This window comes from Sceloporus undulatus, chromosome 5 (genome assembly GCF_019175285.1).
Source record: "Sceloporus undulatus isolate JIND9_A2432 ecotype Alabama chromosome 5, SceUnd_v1.1, whole genome shotgun sequence".
In the NCBI taxonomy this organism is placed as follows: Eukaryota; Metazoa; Chordata; class Lepidosauria; order Squamata; family Phrynosomatidae; genus Sceloporus; species Sceloporus undulatus.
The window spans coordinates 95,749,891-95,766,863 of record NC_056526.1 but is presented as its reverse complement, the minus strand read 5'-3'; the positions used below and the strand labels follow the sequence as shown (position 1 = coordinate 95,766,863).

Below are 16,973 nucleotides of genomic sequence, written 5' to 3'. Positions count from 1 at the left end.
TATTATATTATATTATATTATATTATATTATATTATAATATAATATATATATAATATGTAATATAATCTATAATATAATATAGATTTTTGTGGGGTTTGGGGGGCTATGTGGCAGTGTTCCAGAAGAGGGTTTTTTGCCCCCCTAATGTTTCGCCAGCAGCTGTGGCTGGCATCTTCAGAGAGAATATAAATAAATATAATCATTAAATAATAATAATAATTATTATTATTATTATTATTATTATTATTATTATTATTATTATTATTAGAAATGACAGTAAACTGTCATCCCCAGGATTCCAGATCCAGGCACCATCAAGCGGTCTCAAAACCTGTTATCTTGCCCCTGCAGATAGGAAACAGCTTGAGTGTTGAAAGGGGAAAAAAGTCACTGAAACCCATAGGGTTTCCATTTCCTTATAAACAAGTTGACAAATTAGCCTCCTCTTTCCTTTTCAGTTCACCTGCTTGCCCCTTAACTCCATAGTTGTTAAGGCCTCTCAGGTTAAAGGAGAAGGCTCATTCACCTCCACTTGATAAAAGGCCATCGATTAGACAGCTTTGGAAGGAGGGTTTATTTATCAGCAGCTCTGAGCATCCAAGTCTTTCGTTTGCAGGCTGACTTGTTATGGTGGTTTGCGTGCAGGACTACGACTCTGTAGACCAGGGTTCAATTCCCTTCTCGGCCATGAAAGTCACTGGGTGACCTTGGGCAAGTCACTCTCTCTCAGCCTCAGGGGAAGGCAGTGGCGAGCCTCTTCTGAACAAATCTTGCCAAGAAAACCTGAGAATAGGGACATCGTAACTCAGAAAGGACTTGAAGGCACACAACAACAACAACAACAACAACAGAAGCCACTGGGTTATACTAGCTTGAGTGCTGGGTTGTGACCCTGGAGACCCTCTGTATGACCTTAGCTGAGTCACACTTTCTCACCCTCAGAGGAGGGCAAAGGCAAACCCATCTGAACAAATATTGCCAAGGAAACCCAGTAATAGATTTTCCTTAGGTTAGTCACAATTTGGAAACAATTTGAAGGCACACAGCAATAAAAGGCCAGGATAGTGTTTGACCCTGAAGGCTCATTTTCTGCTGCCCTGGACTCCTCAGACCTCCTTTTTTTTCTTGCAGCTTTAGGAAGCCTCTAGAAGCCGCATTTCAGCTTTTAAATGAGTCGCAGGACCTCTCTGCCTTGCTGAACATGTTCGTTTAAAAGCCATTTCTCAAAACCAGAAGTGGATATCGATCCACCTCTAGTTTGTTTGTTTCTTTTCCATTTTTGGCAGACTGTAGATTCCCCTGGTGGGTCGGAGCGGCAGGAAAATGTTGTGTAAGTTACTCTGTTGTGTGGAGACGGGTTGCCAGAGCCCTGAGCTGGAGCAATCCCAAGAGGGAAGTTGCAGAAAGGGGAACTGGGTTTGATGTGGTGGAAGGGGTTAAAGATAGCTGACTTGAGGTATCAGTCCACTAAAGTAGGCGGGCGTATCTGTGTATGATTGACTGATCTTTAGTGTACACACTTGTGCCGCAAGATTTCACAACAGTGACACTTTGTGCCATTGTTAATGCACCTTGAGGCCGACTGCAACCAGTCACAGGGTTCTCTTGGCAAGATGTATTCAGAGAGGCTCTATCATTGCCTTTCTCTTCGGGGGAAAGATATGGCTTGCTCAAGGTCACCCAGTGGATTTCCTTGGCCGAATAGGGATTTGAACCTTGGTCTCCTAGTCCAACACTCAAACCACTGCATCACACTGGCTCACAGTGACATTCTGCCAGCTGACTTGTGTGTCATGGTGGGACCCAGGGTGCTTTGCTTCAAGACAGCCCAGTTTTCTCTGGAGTTGGAAGCGGACAAGCAGTGCCCCTTTCCTCCATATCGGGCCTCCCTGTCCCATGTACTCACAAGGGAGCCCTTGTGACAATGCAAGTGACTTTCCAGCACAAATGGTACCTCAGTGACGGGACAGAAAAACAATCCTTGTATCAGAGGGCAAGATCCTTTATCTTAAGTATGTTATTTTAGCAACAGAGAAAGGGGCATTCACAGCAATAGTAACAGTACTCTGCCTGTAGAATACATTCCTTAAAGAACCTCTTCTGGAGCTTACATTACTAGGGGGAAAAACACCCATCCATATTTATTCAAACATTTTAAGTTACTGTACTTCTAGTATTAAGGATTTTTATACACATCCCTGAAATCTTGAATAGGATCTCTGGTTTAATTCAAATAAATGCAGTAAATTCTGTGCATAGATCATTGAGTGTGGGTCATCTTAGGTTCATTTGCTGGTACATTTGGTAATCCACCACAGCCTTCCTGTGTGTAGACATGATCTTGACACGGGTATAGGTTGAGTCTTCCATATCTGAAATTACTAAATCTGACATATTCCAAAATTTTGCACCTGGGTGGCTGAGATAGTGATACCATTACTTTCTGATGGTTCAGTGTACACACACTTTGTTTCATGCACAACATTGTTTTAAAACGTTGTGCATAAAATTACCTTCAGCCTATGTGTAAAATCATAGAATCATAGAGTTGGAAGAGACCGCAAGGGCCATCCAGTCCAACCCCATTCTGCCATGCAGGAAATCCAAATCAAAGCATCCCTGACAGATGGCCATCCAGTCTCCGTTTGAAGACCTCCAAGGAAGGAGACTCCACTACACTCTGAGGAAGGAGTGTATTCCACTGTCAAACAGCCCTTACAGTTAGCAAGTTCCTCCTAATGTTGAGATGGAATCTCTTTTCCTGGAGCTTGCCTCCATTGCTCCGGGTCCTGTTCTCTGGAGCAGCAGAAAACAAGCTTGCTCCCTCCTCAATATGACATCCCTTCAAATATTTAAACCATATTTGGTTTAAATCATATGTTCTTTCTTGGCAGTAAGGCTCATTGTATTCAGTAGATTTGCACTTAGATAAGTATTCATAGAACTGAAGTGTAAGTGAGTAATGAAGCTGATTAAGTTCAGTTGAGAAAATGTCAAGTTGGTTTTGTTTAAGAGAGATTCATTGCATTGCTGTATTGACTGTAGGTCACTTTCATTCCATTTCCCCCTTTCTATAAGAAAGTTTAATTTTTAACGAATTTGATAGCATTGTTACTAATAATAATAATAATAACTTTATTACGGCCATTTGGCCAGCACAGCATTGTTACTAATATCATAACTGCCAAATGAACTGAAGAGCTAAAAAACTGAATAAGCATACTGTGGTCTTTTAAATATCAAGTGTTCAAAGACTTGATGTTGAGTAAGCTCAACACAAGTAACAGATCAAATCTGACAAACCAATCAACACTTCAGTACTTTGGGTTAAAGCAACTTAAATCCAAGTATCCTGACATACCTGTCTTTAAATAAGTCTGCAAACAAATTTCAGTTTGTATTTGATTTTGCAACTTTGAGCTGTGTGCTAAGTAGCTTGCATAACCAACCATAATGCAACCTGTGGTATTTCAGGTTGTCCCAGTCTTCCCGGATGCAGCACTTTACTTTTTATGTGCTGTTGTTGTTGTGTGTCTCCAAGTAGTTTCTGATTTATGGTAACCCTATGATGGGCTTTTTTTTTGAGCTGAGAGTCTGTAACTTTCCCATGGTCACCCAGTGGTTTGCCAAGGAATCAAACCCGGGTCTCCAGACTTATAGTCCAGTGCTCAAACCACTACACCACACTGGTTACTTTTTATTTACTGCTACTTTATGGGTGAAATGAGATCTTTTCTCCAGTTGGCTGGTAGAGTAGTGTTATGGTTTTTATTTTAATTGAGCCTTTTAAGGAATATTTAGTAATATACTAACAGTAAGGTAAGTCTACAGTTTCACATCGTCTTCTGTAACAGAAGAGTCTTGTAACAGATTCTTCTAACAGAGGGTTGGTCATAGACAGCCTACATTGTTTTGCTTTTATAATGAAATTATACTTTATATGGTTATATTTTAAGCTAGAATCCTTACAAAGCTGCTTAATGTGAAATGTGTCTTTCAAATGTTTCTCCTTGGAACAGCATGGCCACATAAATTGCTATTTTATAAATGTTTATGGAGCCAGTGATTTTGCATGGGATTGAAAGTGGCTATAGGTCAAATGCCACATACTTGATTACGATTAGTCTTTAGAACCAACTGCATAAACAGCAGTAGTTTAAAAATGAATTATGAATAATGTTTAATAGCATGATCACAATAAAATTTTAATTTTCAATTTCAGTTTTTAATGAATGAATCCAGTGTTCATTGGTATTTGTGAACAAACCGAGAAATACAGAAGGGATATCAAATATCAAAAAATTACTCTACTGCAGTGGTTCCCAACCTGTGGGTCGGGACCCCTTTGGGGGTCGAATGACCCTTTCATGGGGGTCGCCTAAGACCATTGGAAAACACCTACTTAATTACAGTTATGAGTAGCACCAAAAATAATTTCATGGGTTTGGGTCACCACAACATGAAGAACTATATTAAAGGGTCATGGCATTAGGAAGGTTGGGAACCACTGCTCTACTGCCTTCTAAATGATGGTTATTTTGGATGGAAGATGAAAAACTGAATTTTAACAGCCTGGAAATAAACCAGCAAAGAATATGTGAATGTTTCTCCAGTTATTCAAACACCCCAAAGTGCTTGTGAGAAGAATTACTTTGTAGAGAAAAATGCATTAGTGGGTGTGTGCAAAAAACAACAACAATGAAAAAGCCAACATGTTTTTTTGTACATAAAATGGGTTTCCTGCAGAGAAAACCTGGTTTTATTTGCAGAAAACAGGGCGTTATGGGAAACACTCATGTGTTTTGCAGCAGTGCTGCCAACAAGCCCCAAAGATATTCCCTGGAATATTTTACCAACATCCAAAATCCCCAGAATTCCCCAATATTTATAATGATTATTCAATCAAAATCTCCGGAAAGAAATTAATCAGATTCCGGGGAATTCTCCGGAAATTGGCAACACTGTTTGCAGCATTTCCTCTGCAACACTGGGATATTTGAAAATGGGGATACTATTGCCAAAGGAATGTAAATTCCCAAAGTGTGGAGAAAACGATAACTATTATATCTGCACATTCAAGGGTGAAATAGTTAAAGATTCACAGCAGATCAAGATGGTAGTAAATCTTGGATACCTTCACTGTTTCTGTTTGTTGTAGGTTACAGATATTTCACCTGAAAACCGAATACAAAATATTCAAAAGTGTCCATGTAATTCTATACAGAATATCTGCTTAGCTATCCTACCAAAGTGGGTTTGGATTTTAATAGGTTTTTAAAATTAAAGTTACATACAAAGCTGCGTTTTTCATGACGCATCACACTTTTGAATTGAAATATAGTGTACTTAATTTTTAAAAAACAAGTTAGAAGACTTTTTGCTGCTGTTGCAAAACGTTCATATAAATATATAAGAATATATTAGCACATGGTTTCCTTTAAATTATGAGTAGGCAACTCTTCAGATGTTGCTGGACTAAAGTTCATTCGGTCATGATTGCTGATAATAGTTATAGCCAGTTGAAGTTTCACAAGTTTCACTAGGCTGCATCAATAAAAGTATAGTGTCTAGATCAAGAGAAGTAATAGTGCCACTGTATTCTGCTCTGGTCAGGCCCCACCTAGAATATTGTGTCCGGTTCTGGACACCACAATTCAAAAAGGACATTGAGAAACTGGAGCGTGTCCAGAGGAGGACGACTAAAATGGTGAAAGGTCTGGAAACCTTGCCATATGAGGAACGACTCAGGGAGCTGGGGATGTTTAGCCTGGAGAAGAGAAGGTTAAGAGGTGATATGATAGCCCTGTTTAAATATTTGAAAGGATGTCACATTGAGGAGGAAGCAAGCTTGTTTTCTGCTGCTCCAGAGAACAGGACCCGGAACAATGGATGCAAGCTACAGGAAAAGAGATTCCACCTCAACATGAGGAAGAACTTCCTGACAGTAAGGGCTGTCCGACAGTGGAACAAACTCCCTCAGAGTGTAGTGGAGTCTCCTTCCTTGGAGGTCTTTAAGCAGAAGCTGGATGGCCATCTGTGGGGATGCTTTGATTTGGATTTCCTGCATGGCAGGGGGTTGGACTGGATGGCCCTTGCGGTCTCTTCCAACTCTATGGCCTGTTACAGACAGCCAAAATAAAGCTGCTTTAGCCTTAGGGCTGGAGCGTGGCTTTGGTGAGACTTCTGGACTCTTAGGATGCATGCATCATTGAAACACCATACCTCCACTGTGACTCGAAGCAGCTTTATTTTGGCTGTCTGTAACAGGCCAATGATTCTATGATTCTAAGTTGCCCAGCTTTGAAATGTGAGAGATTTTTTGAAAACTATATGTTAATTTGACATAACTTTAATTTTGTAAGCTGACATGTTGTATAGCTGTTGGGATTCCTATATTGGTATTGTTGAGAAGCCATTTTGTTCCATACCTTATGATGATGTAACATAAGCTGTAAAAAAACTTTTTTAAAACGTAAATATTGAATATACTTTAACATTCTTTACCTTGTTTTGTTTCTTTTTTCATACTGTAGTATGAAAGATCCCCCTTTTTGCTTTTCCTATTGCAATTGTATAATTTTAGTTGTGTCTTCAGAGTGCAGTCCTAACTGGCTAAGGTGGCCAAAGATTTGGCTTGGTTACTAGGCTTCTGAAACTATACTGAATCTTTCTTTCTTTCCAGCAAAAATGTTGGAAATAATTACTTACATGCTGGCCTAGGTTTGTGGCGGTCTTGTGAATGTGTCCCTGAAGTAAAAGAGGATTGAATCTGGTATAGCTCAGTTCTTCCTTCATCCCACATCTTCTCCCCCTATTTTTGGCCTTTCTGTTGAGCAATCTCAGCCAGCAGATCTCTGAAATTGGTCAACAGAAGGGAATTTCTGCTGCCAGAAGAGATTTGTGGTTAATCCCAGTCTTCTGTATCTGGTACTGCATTTGGAAATTAAAATGGCACTATTTGTTGTTAATTATTCATTCATGTTTTTATTGTGCTCAGTATATATTCAATACATTATGCTTCTATTATGCTTAATTTATTTGGAAAAAGAAATTTGCTAGCTTGGTTGTGATGGTTAGGAATTTCATGCAGGTGACTAGGTATCAAACCTTTGAATACTGGAGCAACAAGAATGAATATTTATCTTGTGTGCCTTTAATTTCTAATTTAGGGCAACCCTAGCATGAACCTATACTGAGTATTTCTTGACAGAATTTGTTCAGAGTGGGGTTGCCTTTACCTTCCTGAGAGAATGTGACTTACTCAAGATCACCCATCCATGGCTGAGCAGGGATTCAGGCTCTGGTCTCCCAGGGTCCTAGACTAGCACTCAAACCACCTCAACGTACTGGCTCTTGAATATACATGACCTTCATTATGGCCTGTTACAGACTGCCAAAATAAAGCTGCTTCGGGTCTCTTTGGAGGTATGCTATTTAAATGATGCATGGGTCCTAAGAGTCCGGAGGTCGAGCCAAAGCCACACTCCATTCCTAAGCACTGGAGGGCAGCTTTGGTGCAGCTTCTGGATTCTTAGGATGCATCATCATTTAAACAGCATACCTCCAAAGAGACCTGAAGCAGCTTTATTTTGGCAGTCTGTAACAGGCCTATATATTAGATTTCATATGTTAGATGTCACAGATTTAAAGTTAATTGATAGAGGTAGAGATGAAGGACAGCGAGATTCTGGATTACAGTTTCAACAAAATATTCTAGTTTGGCAAACAAGATATGTTCCTTGATTTGAGAGCCAGTGAGCCCACAAGTTTATTCCTGCTGAATATTAAAAGTATGGACTACAATTAGCTTTGATTATTTTCTTCAAAAAAATATTGTGAGGCAGGCAGTGACGCATCTCAAACCGGATGCATTTCTGTCTCTTTTTATTCATTAAGATTGAAAGAAGACGTTGAAACTATATTAAGCTAATCAGTTAATACAGGTTATTTATTGATTTGTGACTCTTTGGATCAGTTCCATCTTTAATTGTATTAACATAAGAGTACTGAAATACTGGTCAGAATAATGTTGTTATGCCAGTGTGTGTGGTGGCAGCAAGCAGGAAAGGGACACATATGCAATGGGAATAAAGGAAGGAAGGCACCGGAGCTGTTCAGAGGTGGCAGATTCTGTCTCCCCTTACCACCATTGTGCAACCCTTGTGCATCATAACAGTACCTCAAATGGAGACAACCTCAGCCAAGATGGCCTACTCTTTCTAAATCTGTACAGAAATGAAAAGAGGTTTTGTTTATTCGTTTGGCCTGAACTCACCGTAGTACATTGGTAAAAGTCCCTTGAACTTTTATTGCAAAACATACTTCTTTAGGAGTAAATGTTACTGAGTAGCTATGTATAGGATTAGACTCTATTATTTCACTTTCATCAAATATATTTTAAACATAACCTTTTTCTTATATCCATCCTAGCCTCTTCTGAAACCATCACCCTGGAGCAACCATCAGAGTAGTGGATGGAGCACAGGAAATATGTCTTGGGGAAGCATGCATGGCAGAGACCATCGTAGAACTGGAAACATGGGAATGCCAGGAACGATGAACCAGATCTCTCCCTTAAAGAAGCCGTTTTCCGGTAACGTCATAGCTCCCCCTAAATTTACTCGTTCTACTCCATCACTGACTCCAAAAACTTGGATTGAAGATAACGTTTTCCGAACAGACAACAACAGTAACACACTCTTACCCTTACAGGTAAGAATGGTATGTAATTACTTTGCCTTTTTATGTTTTTTAGCTTTAATATTGTAAATAGTATGTTGGCCAAACTTTTCTCTACTTGAAATAAATAAAATGACTGAAAGTGTATTTGCTCACTAAAATTACTTCTAATTTTTATCTCATATAGTTAAATTTAAAAACTTGTAGGACTTTTTAATGTCACTGAATGAACCAGAAATTAATAAGTGATTTGATTTAAGATCTCTGGTGCAGTGTTGCTCCACAACTGTAGTATATTCTCACAGGTATTATTCTAGATTATCAGTTTTAAACAGTTGGGCATCCAAATCATTTGGACTTCATCTCTTAGACGCCCCACCAGCATGACTAATCCAGAGACTCTGGGAGCAGATGTCCCAAACATCTATATAACCGACAGTTGAGAATCATTGCATTAGGTATTTCAGCTGAATTCTGCTTATGTATCAGGTCCCACAAAAGACAACAAATCTTGCAGCTTGATTCTTAACACTTGCCTATTAAGGTGAATAGTTAGAAGTATGGTGTACCCATGATTGCTAATATCAGCGCAGCAGTGGTTTTATGTTGCTATTAGAAGCACATTACTGCAAAGGTTTAGGATAGGAATGCCTATTTCCCCTCACACTTTTTAAACAGCATAAGTATATTATTTGAGTTATGATGCTGGAGAAGAGTGCTGAGAATACCATGGACAGCCAAAAAGACAAACAAATGAGCCCTTGAACTGATCAAGCCTGAACTTTCCATGGAAGCCAAGATGATTAACTTGAGGCGGTCGTACTCTGGCCACATCATATGAAGTTACGACTCATTGGAAAAGACAATAATGCTAGGAAAGGTAGGAGGTAGTAGAAAGATGGCTAGATTCAATTAGGGAGGTCACAGGCCTCAATTTAAAAGACCTAAGCAGAGCAGTGGAGGATCGGAGGGCTTGAAGGTATCCCATACAAAGGGCAGCTAGCAACAACAGAATTTACAAAAGTAGATGTTGCAGCTGAGGCAAAGATTGCAGTAGAACAGGATAGTATCCAAAACAATGTAAAAGAACTGGACAAAAGAAAATTCAAACACAAAAAAAATGGAGCTAATAGCTTAGACAATAAAATAGCAGTAGCAGTAGCAAGTACATTTGTATACTGCTTATCAGTGCACTTAACCATCCCCTACAATCTGTAAGATAATGGCCCCCAACAAGCTGGGTATTCATTTCAGCAACCTCTGAAGGTTTTAAATTAACAACGTTGTGGTTCATGAGTGAGTGGCTGCAGTTCAGACACTTAACCACTGCACCATTAGGGCAGTATCTATGCTGCAACTGCAATCTGTGTATCAGCTCTGTTAACCTGTAGCAATAAAATAAAAGAGAAGTCAGTGCATATTTCTTCTAATCAAAGATATAGGAATTAATGTTTTAATTGAACCTAATTATGCCTCTATTGGGCGTAGTTTTATTTTAAGGCTGGAAGCTTGTATAAATATATATATGTAATACAACTACTGATAGAATCATAGTAAACAGATATGGCTGCACAAAATACAATGATAAAAAGAGAAATGATGTAGAGTAAGATGTCGTCTTGTGAATCAATTTTCATGCAGCATTTTATGTGTGTATAAAAAACCAATCATATTATTATCATTTGACCAGTTTTCCTTTAAGAGTTTGAATGGCCTACAAACTGGAGATGCATACTTGGCAACAATTGTAAGAAATTTTGTTGCTTTTAAAGGATTATTGTGATTTCTCATAGCTTATATTGTGTCCTGCTTTTGCCAGATTGAAGTGGATTGTCCATTACCATAGGAAATTAAGTCATGTCTCTCAAGGGAGACTAGTTGTTGTGGGGTAATAGCATTTTCTTAGCAATTTATGAGCATAGTGCTTTCCTGCTAGGAAAATGTAGATTTTGTTCTTTCTACTATAGTAGTCAAAAGTGCAGAGGTTCATAGATGTGTTGCTCACCTGTGACATCACTGATAATAACTGGTTTCATTCCACCTTTATATTTGCTCCATTTTATATAATTTTGAAAGTTGTTTTACTATTTAGATGCGGAGCAGTTTGATGCTACTAACACTAAAACATAGAATTGATTGTATAGTTATTTTAAGAAGAAGAAAAAATTTAAAATATTTACCTAATATACTTCTGTCTAGAAAAGCCCTGCCTTTTAAAGAGCCATTTTGCAAATAGTGTCTTTCCTAGAGTATAATCCACATGAGAAGTTTGGAACTCTAAGGTTCTCTTGTTTGATTAATATAGTAGAAACATTTCTCCCTGTTGAAGTTCATTTTGTAAGCTTTGGCCCAGCTTTCTAGCCTGTTCAAGTCATCTTGAATTTTGATCCTGTCCTCTGGGGTATTAGCTACTTATCCTAATTCAGTGTCATCTGCAAATTTGATAAGTATGCCCCCAATACTGTCATCCAAGTCATTAATAAAGATGTTGAACAGCACTGGGCCCAAGACAGAGCTCTGTGGGACCCCACTGGTCATTCCTCTCCAGGATGAAAAGGGCCATTGTTGAGCACCTTTTGGGTTCGGCTGGTCAATCAGTTACAAATCCATGTAAAAAATACCTTGTCTAGCCCACATTTTACAAGCTTGTTTGCAAGAATTGTCAAAGGCCTTACTGAAATCGAGATATACTATATCCACAGTATTCCCTTCATCTGTCAAGCTGGTAATTTTATATATAAAAAAAATCAGATTTGTCTGGCATTATTTCTTTGAAACCCATGTTGACTTTTTGTGATTATGGCATTGCATTCTAGATGTGCACAGACTCTCTGTTTAATGATCTGCTCCAGAATCTTTCCTGGTATTGATGTCAGACTAACTGGACAATAATTGTTGGGATCCTCTTTTTCCCCCTTTTTGAAGATGGGGACAACGTTTGCTCTCCTCCAGTCTGCTGGGACTTCTCCTGTTCTCCAGGAATTCTCAAAGATTATTGCCAATGGCTCTGATATTACATTTGCCAGTTCTTTTAATACCCTTGGATGTAATTTATCTGGTCCTGGAGTTGTTGAAGTAGGCACAGTCTTGACAGTTATAAATAAACAGTCTACAATCTTGAAAATTATACAGCTGGATCCTTAATGATAGATAAATGATATGCAGAGATTCCAAAGTCTCCCCCCCTAAAAACCTCCCAGAATACCAAGATTCTCAGAACTAGCAGTTTCCATTGTTCTTATTATAAATCTTACATATTTTCCTAGCTGTGAGATGCCATTGACTTGTCATTTTAGAACATTTTCCCTTTACTGTTTGACCCTGCATTAATGAATAGGATACTAGTTTTTCCCCAGATAACTTTTATATATATTTTTTTCCTTTATCACTGATCACAACAGACTGTAAATTTTAGATTCAATGTTGTGGTACAGTGGTAGATCTGATAGGACTTATGAATAGGAATCCATACTCAGGTTGCATCCACAATACAGAAATAATCCAGTTTTACATCCCTTTAACTGCCATGGCTCAATGCTGTGGGATTCTGGAAACTGTAGTTTCTTGTGACATCCGAGTTGTCTGATAGAGAATGCTAAATGTCTCACAAAACTACAGTTCCCAGAATTCCAAAGCATTGAGCCATGGCAGTTAAAGTGGTATCAAACTAGATTATTTCTGCAGTGCAAATGCAGCCTCAGTTAACTTTAGAACCTGCAATTCCAGAAAGAAATTATTTGTCTTTCTTGATATCTTAACCCATGTTATTGTTGTATTCTGGAAATCACTTCAGTTCTTTTTGCATTCTTCATGTATTCTTGATCATGATTTTATTTGTCCCTATTGGAACCACCTGCTTATAACTGAATTGGAGTATCTGAACAGCAGTTGTTGTACATTTCACAATTAATTGTACAGTAACCTCTCCAAACTTGCAGATCACAGATCTGCACCCTCAAATATCCATGGAGAGTGACCTCCACTATTTCCTATGGCGCACGCGCCAGGGCTATAAGGCTTGAATATGCGCGAGCCTCCGTTTTCATATGGGGATTTGGAATGGATCCCCGTGGAAATGGAGAGCCAACTATATAATAATGTACTGCAGAAAAAGATTAAAATAATCTTGTGATACCTGAAAGACTGATTTAACATGGCAGCTGGTAAAGTGGGTTTTATTCTGTGAAAGCTTATATTATTAATTTTTAAGATACCACAAAACTTATTTTGTTGCTGAAGTCGAAAACATAAACCACAGCAGTTTCTGATCACTTCATGGGTCAAAATGAAGTCCACATACTGTTATTAAGACCAGCCAAAATGAAACAGAAGTATGCATGCTTTTAATTTCTCAAGAACTCTTCATCAAGCTAGGTGGAAAAAATGGGGGGGGGGCAGTTGGAAATAAATAAGTTTCAAAAATTAGGTTAGATATTGTATCCACAAGGTCTGCAATTGAACTTCTAAGATGGACATTGCAGACAGAATTAATGGGTGTCTAGTTTTCATGTTGTACTTAGTAATGGATGCAGTGATGGACCACTGGCTCCACTGTATTTCTAAATACACAAGGTTGACTATCACTGAGAGAGAGAGATTTGCCTGTGGCCTACAGCAAAACGTACAGAGACCTAAATTCTGTTTTTGTTCTGCCTAGAATAGACCCATTGAATTCTTTAGATTTGCTTATGTGTTGATGTGTTGTCAGCAGTTGATTGAGGCGCATTACAGACCGCCCAAAGGGGCAGCCTGTATCCAGCCCTTTTCCCGCCGGATCAGGGCCTCAGCTGCCACAGCGGCAGCCTCTGAGGCCCCGATCCACTGCTTTCCAGGCCGCAGGGAAATGGAAAAAGGCCGCTTCCCTGCGGCCTGGAAAGGGGTGTCCTTGGGGCTTCATGCCCCAAGGACAGCCAACGGCAGCGGGGACACTGAGAAAGGGGCCACTCGGCCTCTTTCTCATTTGCGTTGCTGGCGCAGCCGTGTAGAGGCTGCGCCAGCAGTGCAAATCCTGGAAGGAACTCTGAAATGGAGCTCCTTCTGGCACTGCAGAAAGAGTACCCCTGGTGCTATCGTGTGGCGGCGAGGCATCACTTCTGCGCCGCCCCATTTGGAGGCGGCACAGTGGTGACGTCTCCATGGCAGCGCCCATGTGTATAGGGAGCCGCCATTTTGTACGTCCCCAGGACGTACTAGGGTTAGGGCGTCCGGAATGTCCTTCCCTAACCCTAGTACGTCCTGGGGACGTACTTTACGCCCGTCTGTAATGGGCCTAAATTGATCTGCTCTAGTTCATATTGTCCAACAGAATGCCAGCCAAAATCTCTTTATGATTGCCTTGCAAGTGAATGACTGGATAGCTGAAAATGTAGTAAACACTCAAACTATATTTGAAGAAACAGTGACATCTGATCCACAAAACTCTTTTAAATATCTAATGCATCATGACTGTAGTACAGTTTTCAATCAGTAAAGAGTAGGTGAAAGATAAAGAATATAAAGTATACAGTACTCAACTATAACACTTTGACACTACTTTACTATTACTCTAACCTATAGAATCCTGGTACTGTATTGATTATTTCATGACATACTTAGGTATCTGTGATGGGATTCAATAATCCTGTTACAGAGGGGAGAATGTTAGAGCTCTCTTGTAGGGAACTCTAAGTCATGATGGCTAAAGTGGTATGAGACTGCTATAATCATGCAATTTGGATATGTCTCCAGACTCATATATACAGAGAACAGTAATTCTTCTTTGTAGTCTCTGTGTCCCATACAATGGGGCATTCTGTGCCTGTGCAGTGATCTTCAAAACCTTCTAGAATATCTGGGCAAGATTTTTGACAGTAGCTGCACCCACCCTCAGCTCTATCCTTCACTGTTCCCACTCATTAACCTCGGTTCCCTTTCATCCACCAAGTAAGCAGCATCTAAGAAACTTTGCTAGTGTTTTTCTCTTCAACGATTTGACTTGGCATGTTTACAACTTCTCCTTTCTAAAATCCTTAGCTTAATATATTTTTTTTTCACAGCTCATCTGGCAGCAATTTTGATTGTTACAACTTCTCTTTTCCAGATCCCTTGACTTGGTTAAACTTTGACTCTTCTGATTATGACCTCAGATTGTTCTCTATGTTATTTCTAGATTATAGGGCCATCTTCCTCTTTTAAGATGTGCAGTGATTGTGGGGCAAAGCTTCCCAGCTGCAACAACCATTTCTGTTGCCTACTTCGTTTGGATGAGGGGCACAACATCAGCCCATGCAATGAAAACCTGAGAGTTGTACTTAAAGAATTTACTTTATGAACAGGTCCTGAAACCCATGCAACCACCAATGACAACTGTTTCCATTCCACCCAGATCCATTTCTGAGCTGGCACGTAGCTGTTTGCTGACAAAACACTATTTCAACTCCAATGCTGCTTCAAAATCATCCAGGCACAAGGCTTCAGCTTCAAGCCTAGGTACTAAGAAGGCAATTCACAGGGATGTTGCACCACCTGCTGCTCTACCTCTGGGAGACATTCTACCAACACTGGGACACTCCCTGCCTCTAGTCTAGAACCTTCTTCTCATCACTCAGGAAAGAAAAAGAAAAGAGGAAACATTTGAGACATTATGCAAAGAGTGATGTTCGTTCCAAGATGGTGCAAGCCTAGAAGTGTCCACTGTGCAAGCCCCTCTTCACCTACGGAGTCTCTTCAAGTTATTCAGATGCAAGTTGGATCTGTATTTGAAGGCAAGATAATCAAATTCCTTCAGAAAAGTCAACAACTCTGCAGACATCTCCTCCTGCTCAAGCCTCAGGTCACAGTGCAATGTTTTCTTCACCTGGCACACCACTTGAGATTCTTTCTCCTCCTTGTCAGATCATGGGCTAATAGTCAGCCTCTTCTTCTTTTACATCTCCTTCCCCATGGTATCATAGTAGACCATCCTCAAGACATGACTTTATATCCCACAGAAAGGTTTGAGATTTTCAAGACTGATCGCACCATAAAAGCCATTTTAGACCTGGCTGATACTTTCCCTACCGTCACCCTGAACTATGGAGACATATTACAACAGGGAATGGGGACATTACTTAATTAATACTGGACGTGGTTTAGGTCTCCTTTTACCATATTGTTTGTGATCATCTCCACTGATCATTGCCTTTACCTACAAGGTTGATTGTTTTGTCATCTGTGCCTATTTCACATGTTCGTCATTCAGCCATCGCACACATGGTTGTTTCACAACCTCAGCTGCCTTAAGAACTCTTTCATGAACTTTGTGCGCATCTGCCACCAGTTCCACCACAATGAAAATTGCATCAACAAAAACCACTATCCAAATCCCTCTGTCGCTCTCCATCTCCTACTCTGTCAGCTACTGGTCTGACACAACATCATCCATTATACCACCAGATGGATTGCCCTCTTGTCAACTATAGTGCACCCTTTTTTTACCCGGGGGATCCGTTCCGGACCCCATCTAGAACTTTAACTCATTGTATCATCTACTTTCTCACATTGCTCTTGGATTCAGGGCTCTCCTTATCATCACTGAAATGCTACCTCACTGCCATCTCTTCCCTACTTCAGCTTATTGGTCAGCTCTCCTATTTCCAGAATCCACTGATTGAGAGGCTACAAAAATCTCCATTCTTTGGTATCAGGCCCAACACCTGCTTAGAGTCTGGAGCTTGTTTTCTCACAACTGTCCAGCAGTCCTTTTGAGCCAATGACATCCTGTAACGTACCTGGGAAACTGTCTTCTTGGTTGCTTTCACCTCAGCAAGAAGAGCTGGTGAACTGTGTGTATTGCAAGTTGACCAACCGTACCTGTGATTATGTCTTGTCAAAGTTGCCCTCTGTCCTAACATACCATTTTTTGCCTAAGGGTGTCTCTTTGTTTCACTTAAATCAGTATATTGTTCTACCATCCTTCGTGCAAAATCATACCTCTGAGTTTGAATGGGCCCTGCATTCACTCAACATCCGTAGAACCCTTGCCTTCTATGTTGACTGGATGTCAAATTAAAGATAAAATACCATAGTGTTTGTATGCTACTTGGATTCGAAGCTAGGCCAAACAGTGTCATAACGATTTTCAAAGTGGATGGTTTCGATGGACTGGCTAAAAATGAACTGCCCATTTGATTCCAAGTCCACTCTACCAGAGCAGTAACTGCTTCTTCTGTCTTCCTCAGCAGCATACCAATGGATGATATTGTATTGTATTGTACTGCAATTTTTACTGTACACCACTATGATCATTGCGGAATAGTGGTCTATAAATAAAACG

The 16,973-nt window shown here is 39.9% G+C and overlaps 1 protein-coding gene across 4 annotated transcripts in view; it reads left to right on the top strand.

The window, feature by feature from the left end:
• Window positions 1–16,973, top strand: part of CPEB2 (cytoplasmic polyadenylation element binding protein 2) — a 62,866-nt gene that overhangs the window by 2,715 nt on the left and 43,178 nt on the right. For 2 of the 4 annotated variants that reach the window (XM_042470578.1, XM_042470580.1), the window contains exon 2: window positions 8,432–8,722. In XM_042470578.1, coding sequence (XP_042326512.1) covers window positions 8,432–8,722 — 291 coding nt within the window. The remainder of the gene's footprint in view (window positions 1–8,431; window positions 8,723–16,973) is intronic. The other 2 variants (XM_042470579.1, XM_042470581.1) reach the window with 1 other exon arrangement.